The 8,179-nt window shown below is 55.3% G+C and overlaps 1 protein-coding gene across 1 annotated transcript in view; it reads left to right on the plus strand.

The window, feature by feature from the left end:
* Positions 1-3,872: 3,872 nt before the first annotated feature.
* Positions 3,873-8,179, plus strand: part of PAX9 (paired box 9) — a 19,016-nt gene continuing 14,709 nt past the window's right edge. Inside the window, exons 1-3 of the mRNA XM_015629745.3 lie at positions 3,873-4,074; positions 4,975-5,601; positions 7,874-8,016. Coding sequence (XP_015485231.1) covers positions 4,071-4,074; positions 4,975-5,601; positions 7,874-8,016 — 774 coding nt within the window. The 5' untranslated portion in view covers positions 3,873-4,070. The remainder of the gene's footprint in view (positions 4,075-4,974; positions 5,602-7,873; positions 8,017-8,179) is intronic.

Below are 8,179 nucleotides of genomic sequence, written 5' to 3' on the forward strand. Positions count from 1 at the left end.
CATGAACGCCCGGGGGGCTGTGCCCTTTGGGAAGGACCAGGGAGCCTTCTGCTTACAAAATACTTTATCCCTTGGACGTTCTTCTGCCTTAATAGCGACTTAATAGCCCACTCCCCTCGAGGAAGGAGAGGGGGTTATCTTCCTTCCTTCCTTAAAAAAAAAAAATAAAAAAAAAAAAAATCAATAAAAATCTGCAGCTTCAAAGAGGGGCTGGGGGGTGTGCTGCGTTGGATTTGTCTGGTTTCTTCCTACAAGGGCAGAGCGGAGGCATCTGTGGAGCAGAGCGAGGCACAGAAAGGCCTCATGAAGGCGGCTCTGAGAGGAAGGAGCAGGACACGCCGAGGTGAGCACGGCGACGCAAAGGAGCCCTGCCCTGCCGGAGCGGTGGGATACGGCAGCGTCGGGACTCTGCTCTCAGCTGCGGGAGCTTGGGCACTGTCTGGTGTTCTGCCCGGTCCCGGAGAAGGCCTTGATGGGCGGGCACAGCCCGGGGCTGCCGGCCACCGCCTCGCCGGTACCGGCCGCGCATCGAGGCGGCTGCTGCCGTACGCGCGATTTGCAGCGGGCAGCTCACGCCGAGTCTGTTTTGTGGAGGAAAGAAAGCGAGAGGGCGGAATTTGAGGGGAGGAGAGGAAGGGGAGAGCCTCTGACTCCCCTCTGGGACGCAGCAGTGTCGGGAGAAGGCAGACAGGGGCAGCGACCCCCGAGAGACACCGGCTGCCGGGACCCGCGGCGGCACCGCTCAGTCACTCTCTCGGCACGGAGGGAAAGGAACGGGAGGGGAAGCCCAGCTCCTGTCTGGCACTGGCTCGAGTCTGTTACAGCTTCCTCGCACCACTCCAGCTTTGCTTTGTCAGGCCGGGCGATCCCGCGGTGAGGGCGCGGGTGCGTGCCGGGGCAGCCCCCGGCTTCTCGGGGCGAGCCCCCTGCCCGGGCACGCGTGCCCTTCCCCGCTTGGAGAAACCCCGACCCCGCGGCCCCCGCCCTCCTCTCCCTGCTGCCTTTCCCCTCCGATTCTACAATGATTTCCTACCTGAAAAAATTAATCTTTTTGCCAGGCAGGTCAGAAGCGATCAACAGGCTGTTGTATATTATGTTTTCATATTCCTCTCGTCTCCCCCTGCCCTCTACCGACTCACTGTAGATCTGACCTTTGGTATTTCAGCCCACACTCAGCAGTTGAATGGAAACAAGTTGAGCACGTTCACTTCTGATAAACATTATCCTTAAACCACTGGAGACCCGAGCAGAGTAAACGAGCTTTTCCGACAGGACCACATCAGGAACACACATTGAGAAAGGGGAAAGAAACAAAATATCCAGGAGATCAGAGGCGGGCTCGGGGGTGGAGGGGTGGGAGAGGGAAGGAGGGGGATCAGACAGGTTGGAGGACACGGCGGAGGGGGGAGAGAAGGACCCAACTGTGAACACAATAAGCACAGATGGGAAGAGAAGCTGCCTGGGCAGCGTGGGAGAGCGGCGCAGGGTCACGCCCGAGCATCCCAGCAACCCTGAGGGAGCTGCAGGGGCGCCGAACGGGTCCAGGAGCGGCGGGGTCGGGCTAACACCAGCCGTGCTCATGGAGATGCTCCCCGGCCACACGGGCTAAAGCAATGGAGCCCCGCGTGTTGAGGGCAGCAGGGGCGGCGAGCAGCCCAGGGCCCGTGGGGCTGGGGAGACGCTGTAGGGCGAGCAGCCTTGTCGGGAATCCCGACAAGAAACTCCCCTTCCACAAGTAATACCTTGTTGAAGCGGATCGGACTCCCACCCCCTTTCTTTATTTAATTACATAAATAACTTAATTGAGGCTGGATCCGGGTCCCACTAGTTCAATGTCTTCTGCCTTGAAAATAGCCAAAGGAGGTCAGCTCGCAGCACAAAAAGGGCTTATGGGTTCAGCAAATGCCTGCTAGTACTGCCTGCACAAAATGCCAGCGATTTCGGGCAGCGGCATTTGCGCGGGTATGAGAAGTGCTCCCCTTATCAGGGGTAATTCTATCTAGATTGAAGAAGCACCACAATTTACAGGTGCGATATTCTGAAAGGGCAACTCGTATTTTTGAAGTAACCACAAAACTGCCATAGAAAAGTTGTTGTGGTGGTGTTTTGATTTTATTTGGGTTGGTTTTTTTTGTTGTTGTTGTTTAGTTTTGGTTTGTTGTTGATTATTTATTTATTTATTTACATCTATGTGGAAAAAACTGAAGTATCCGTTGATATTTCGATCAAAAAGAGGTACCTGCAAAAGAGCCATGGTGACCTTCTTTTCACCACAATATGTTCACAACATGCCGCTAATTTCTGGGAGAGCTCCTGCAACATCTTATTTCTTCACAGCTCGGAATGTTCATTACGATATGTGCAGGCTCTGAAATCTCGCTCCATTTTTTTTTTTCCTAAAAATATCTTACATTTCAATTAAAATAATATCGAGACAATGTTTATACACCAGCTACATGAATTTTGTGGTTTACATGGTGATATTTCGTGCACTAGGATCACCGCCTTATTTCTTTGCACGTTTATTTAATTTACAGAGTCTGTGCCTTTGAGACTCCATTAAAAAAAATAAATAGCAATAAACGACAATGAAGAACCTCAGGAGAATAATACAGAAAAAAATCAATCAAACAAAAAAACCCGAAAAAATACTCAAAACCAAAAAGAACAAGATAAATCCTTAGCTGGAGCTGGGGCCCCATGATCTCTGTGTTCAACATGATGTAATGTAGGGCGTAAGATGCACACAACACAAGATCAGCTCAGGATCCGTACACGGCCAAACCAAACATTTCTTCCACATACACACCGTGACCCACACATTCTTTAATTCCTACCAGCTTTGTCTGTTTTTCTTTTGATTTCTATTATGTATCCGTGCCTTTTATAAAGCTGAAGTCGGCTGCGAGGCGTTGACATTTTACGGTTCGGCGCGATGCAATGTTAGTGTGGGGATGAAAATAAAACCTGGGCCGGTCTGCGCTGGGCAGCGAGCGCCAGCATCCCGGTGCCGGGGTGCGGGGACCGGAGAACAGCATCCCGGTGCCGGGGTGCGGGGACCGGAGAGCAGCATCCCGGTGCCGGGGTGCGGGGACCGGAGAGCAGCATCCCGGTGCCGGGGTGCGGGGACCGGAGAACAGCATCCCGGTGCCGGGGTGCGGGGACCGGAGAACAGCATCCCGGTGCCGGGCGCTACAAGCCCCGTCCGGTCTCCTCCCAAGGCAAGGGAAAATGCAGCTCGCTTCCTGAGCGGTTGGTGATTTTCACCAAAAATGACTCAACTCTCATCGCTCACGGTCTTCTCGTACACCGCCCGCGAAACATTCGTTAGCGAAAAGGTGCTTTATTATAGCGAGGCGATCAAACTCGCCAAGAACTTCTCACCCGCATCCACAAACTCAACGCGGGGGAACCGTGTGCGTGTCAAGACATTGCTCTGCCTCATTCGGGGAAAGGGGGGGCCGCTCTGCCGGGCTCGGAGCCCCCTCTCTCCGGCTGTTTAGTCCGGGAAAAGGGCCAGAAAGGGCGGCGCTGCCTCGCCCGCCGACCGAGCCCGGGCCCCGCGGAGCCGCCTGCCGATGCCCCGGCCCCCGCCGGCCGAGCAGCGCCTGCCACGGCTCCAGCCCCGCTCAGCACCGCTTCCCGCACAACTCACCGCCGCAGGTGCGGAGCCGCCGTCCCGGCGCGCCGGGCCCAGGTGCGGAGCGCTGCGCGGGAGCGGAAGGGCCGCCACCAGCGCGCTGTCCGTCATCTCCCCTGGCCACTGGCAGGGCGGCTGGGCCGTGGGGCCGCCCCAGGGGCGGGCTCGGGGGGGCGGTGGGCCACGGGCCCGGCCCAGCCCGGCCCTGCCCACGCTGCCCTGAGGTTGAAATGCAGAAGTCAAGGCTCTCTCGTCGGGATGTAGATTTCCTTGTAGTTCTTTTCTTCCTCGCGCTACCGTTCCCTCCTCAGCGGAGATCAGAGAGGCTCGGGGCCAGTGTGGCCAGGAGCGCAGGAGGCCGGGAGTCGGTTCCCGGGCATAGGGATCCCTTGGGATTTAGGGCCGGCCTCGAGGTGCCCCGCTCAGAGGAATGGGTAAGTGGCCGGGAGCCGCAGGAGGGTTCAAGTGCTGTCAAGAGAGGGGGAGCACCCGTGCGCAGTCATCTGCCACCGCCGCGGCTCCCTTATTGACTTTGCTCGTGTTCCTACAAGTTGTAAGAACATGTTGAGGGTCAGGAGCAGGGGAGAGAGCGAGCTAATGACTAATCGGCTTGTTATTAGTGTTATTAGGCGAGTGCGAGTCAGGATCGCAGCCGAGCGGATGGCTGCAGCCCGTGACACGTTGTATATTATTCCTGACACCGATCGTAGCAGTTAACATTTAAACGCGCTTGTTTTACAGCCCGGTGTAATCGTGCTGTTAAGCGAAAGGCGCTAACAGCACCAGGAACGGTCTTTAAAAATTAGTCCCGACTCAGAAGCACCGCGTTGCCCTCTTCTCTCCCAAGATGTAAAAGAATTTGCTCAACTACTTTTCCTTCCTCCCCCTCCCCCACGTCTTAGAAGATGTTTTTCTTTTCTTTTTGTTTTCTTCGCGTTCCTTTTTCCTGTGGCAATAAAGCTGACTTGTCTGTTGGGGAGATCTCGTTTTTCATCTCTGGAATGTGCTTATATTTGGGAATATGCTTGGTGCACAGTCCGGAGAGCTCCGACATTTGTTGCCACGGATTTTCTTCCTTTCTTTTTGTCTTTTCTTTTTTCTTTCTCTCTCCCTTTTTTATTTTTTTATTTATTTTATTTCTTTTAACCTCTCACTTCCTCCCTCCCTTTTCCTTCCTTCAGTCTTGGGGGCATCCCGCTATTATAAAGAAGCGTGAGTGGAGTGACCGGGGGGGTCCCTGTCTGTGACATCTGTCTGTGATGAGGAGCAGCTCAGACGCCCCCTTCTGTGCCGTCCGCCGTGTCCGACGGCTGTGTTTGTGCATTTGCTTGCAGAACCTGCCTTCGGGGAAGTGAACCAGCTCGGGGGGGTGTTTGTCAACGGGAGACCCCTGCCCAATGCCATCAGGCTGCGGATTGTGGAACTGGCGCAACTGGGTATCAGGCCGTGTGACATCAGCCGGCAGCTCCGCGTTTCCCACGGCTGTGTCAGCAAAATCCTGGCTCGCTACAACGAGACCGGCTCCATTCTACCGGGGGCTATCGGCGGCAGCAAGCCTCGGGTCACCACTCCCACCGTGGTGAAACATATCCGGACCTACAAACAAAGGGATCCGGGCATCTTCGCCTGGGAGATCCGGGATCGCCTGCTGGCCGATGGCGTGTGTGACAAGTACAACGTGCCGTCGGTCAGCTCCATCAGCCGCATCCTCCGGAACAAAATCGGGAACCTGTCTCAGCAGAGTCACTACGAGTCTTACAAGCAGCACCAGCCGCCCCCACAGCCTGCTCTGCCCTATAACCACATCTACCCCTACCCCAGCCCCATCGCTGCTGCAGGAGCCAAGGTGTCCACCCCTCCCGGGGTGCCGGCGATCCCCAGCACCATGGCCATGCCCAGGACGTGGCCGTCCTCTCATTCGGTGACGGACATCCTGGGGATCCGGTCCATCACAGACCAAGGTGAGGAGCGGGAGGGAGCCGGGGCCACAAAGGCAGCCGAACAGGGGCGGAGAGGTTCGGTTCCTTGCTCCTGGGTTCTTTCCTCTCCGAGGGTCGGAAAGTGGTTTCCTTGTTTGATTCGGGAACCCCCTCGCTTTTTCCCCAGCACGGGCAGGGCACTGAGCTTACTGGCGGATGCATCTCGGAATGCGGGCAGACCGAAGGGCCTGGGTGGGCTGCAGGCGGACCAGCAAACAGAACCCATGGGCTGTCACCTCCGCTTCTCTGAGCCGGGAAGCGGCGATCCTGGCCGGAGGGACCGGCCCGGGCTGCAGCGGCACCAGGGCGCTCTCGGTCCCGGTCCTGTCCCGGCCGAGGCTCGCTGCTGCACTCCGGCCACGGGCGCCTCCTTGGCCTTACTGAAAAGTCTATTTTCTGTAGTTTTCGCAATCAGGCCAAATTTGCTTCGGCAGGAAGTTCAAATGTCATCTAATTGCTTTCATTCTGATGCTGTATTTTCCTCCGAAGCGGTGGTCTAGGAAAACCAAAGGCCCAAGATTTGCCTCTTTTATCCCTTTCACATTCTCTCTGTTCCCCCGCCTGGAAACTGCGTCGCGTCTCCCGGGCCGCTTGCTAGCAGGAGACATTTTTTTCCATTTCGGTCTCTGCCAGTGAACTAACTCTGAAAGTGTTACTGAAAGTGTCACTGAAAACAACAATCCGAAATAACCTTTGCCTACAGCGATCTCCGTGTCCCATTTTTCTCTTTTAGTGGAGAGGTGGGAGCTGTGATCTCTGTTTTCACTGCCTTTTTAACAATAACAATCCAGTTATAAAACCATTTCAAATGCAAGATAATCCTTTAGGCATTGCAGAGTAATTTTCTTCTCATTTCATCAGAAGGTGGTATTTTTTTCAAGCAACACATACACACGCACAAGTATGTTTTATTTATATACATACATGCAAAAAATGTAAGTTTGTTCTTCAGCCTTCGTGATATAGACTTTATCCTAGTCCTCACTGGCACAAATAAATATGCTTTTTTTCTGAGTCGACTTTAACAAATACACGCCTGGCAATCTCTGAGGCAATCGAGAGGTAGTGTTGGCAAAGAACATTAAAAAGAATGAGAACATTACAATCACATGTGAAATTTAGTTGGTTTTTTTTTCCTGGTTGTTGTTTTGGTTTTTTGCGTTTTTTTAGTGAGTTCCTCCTTTATTAACACCACATTGGCAGGCAGGCCTCTGCCGGTGCTTGTGGGTGTCTCGGTATCTGCCCCGTGTCCCTGAGCCCCCGCAGCGGCACACATCTTTCTGCAATGTGAAATCTCCCCCCTCCCCTTCCCTTCCCGTCAGAGGCTCGGGGCTGCGGAGTGGCCGCTGCCGCAGATGGGGGCTGTTCGCCCTTGATTTATAGGATAAACTGACCTTGCTGACACGGAAAGGAAGCCCCTATTCATGGGAAAGTGTGAGATCAGCAGAAAAGGGCGCTCACCGAGGGAGCTCAATTTCTTAAGACAACTTCAGATTTGTGCCTTTCCCCAGCACGGCGAGGGGCCGAGAGAGGTGGTGTGGCAGGAAAGCCCCCTCCCACGGCGGCTCCGATGCGGCCGGGCTCGGGGCTCCCCCCACCCCTCCCCTGCCTCCCCGGTGCGGGAATTTGGCCGTTCGAGGAATTTGTCCGCCTGAAAAACATCCCGGTATGCCCATGGCGCGGCTGAGAGGCGTGTAAATAACAGGGCTGTTATCTCTTTTCCTTCCGGCTTTCTTTCCCTATATATAATATATATGTGTGTGTGTGTGTGTTTCGTTTTCTTTTTCTCCCAAGAAGTGTTTGGAGCCCAGCTCATCTGCAGGCGTGTCAGGTCTGTTTGTAACACGGGGTTTCGGTTCTCCTCTGACTCACAAATACACACACACGGCGGTTGCCGTAAATACTAAACACGCCTTAGGAGATCCTGGGGACAAGTGCCGGGCGGCAGCTCCGTCCCGCCGGCGCGGGGACTGGGGATGAGAGAGCCAGCCAGCTCTGGGCTCGCTTGCTGATCTCTGTCACAGGTTTCAGGGAGGGAGTCGACTCCCTTCTGCCCACGAATCACCCTCTCGAAGAGCTTCCAGGAGCTTCAGCGAGATGTGGCAGGCGAGGGACCGGCTTCCCCTTAGCTCTGCCCCACAGACTGCCTCCCATGGGGAGAGGGATCCCTCTCCATCCCGAAGCAAAGCCATCTCCACCTCCGAATCGCAGACTCTGCCTCTAACTCCCTCTCTCCCATTCCTTTGTTTTCCAGCAGTGAACGACACTTCGCCTTACCCCAGCCCCAAGGTGGAGGAATGGAGCAGCTTGGGCCGGAACAGCTTCCACCCGCCGGCCCAGCATGCCGTGAACGGGTTGGAGAAGAGCTCCCTTGAGCAGGAGGCCAAGTACAGCCAGGTAAAGAGAGAGGCGGGGGGCGGGCGATGATGCACAGGGCTCCTGAGCTCGGCCTCGGGCTACCGTCCTCGGTTTGATGCCGGTGCTGGACGTCCCTCGGTTTTGGTTTGCAAAGACGGGCGGGAAAAAGCCTGGCCTCTCCTCGCTCCTCTCTCCTCTCTCC

Source organism: Parus major, chromosome 5 (genome assembly GCF_001522545.3).
Source record: "Parus major isolate Abel chromosome 5, Parus_major1.1, whole genome shotgun sequence".
Taxonomy (NCBI): Eukaryota; Metazoa; Chordata; class Aves; order Passeriformes; family Paridae; genus Parus; species Parus major.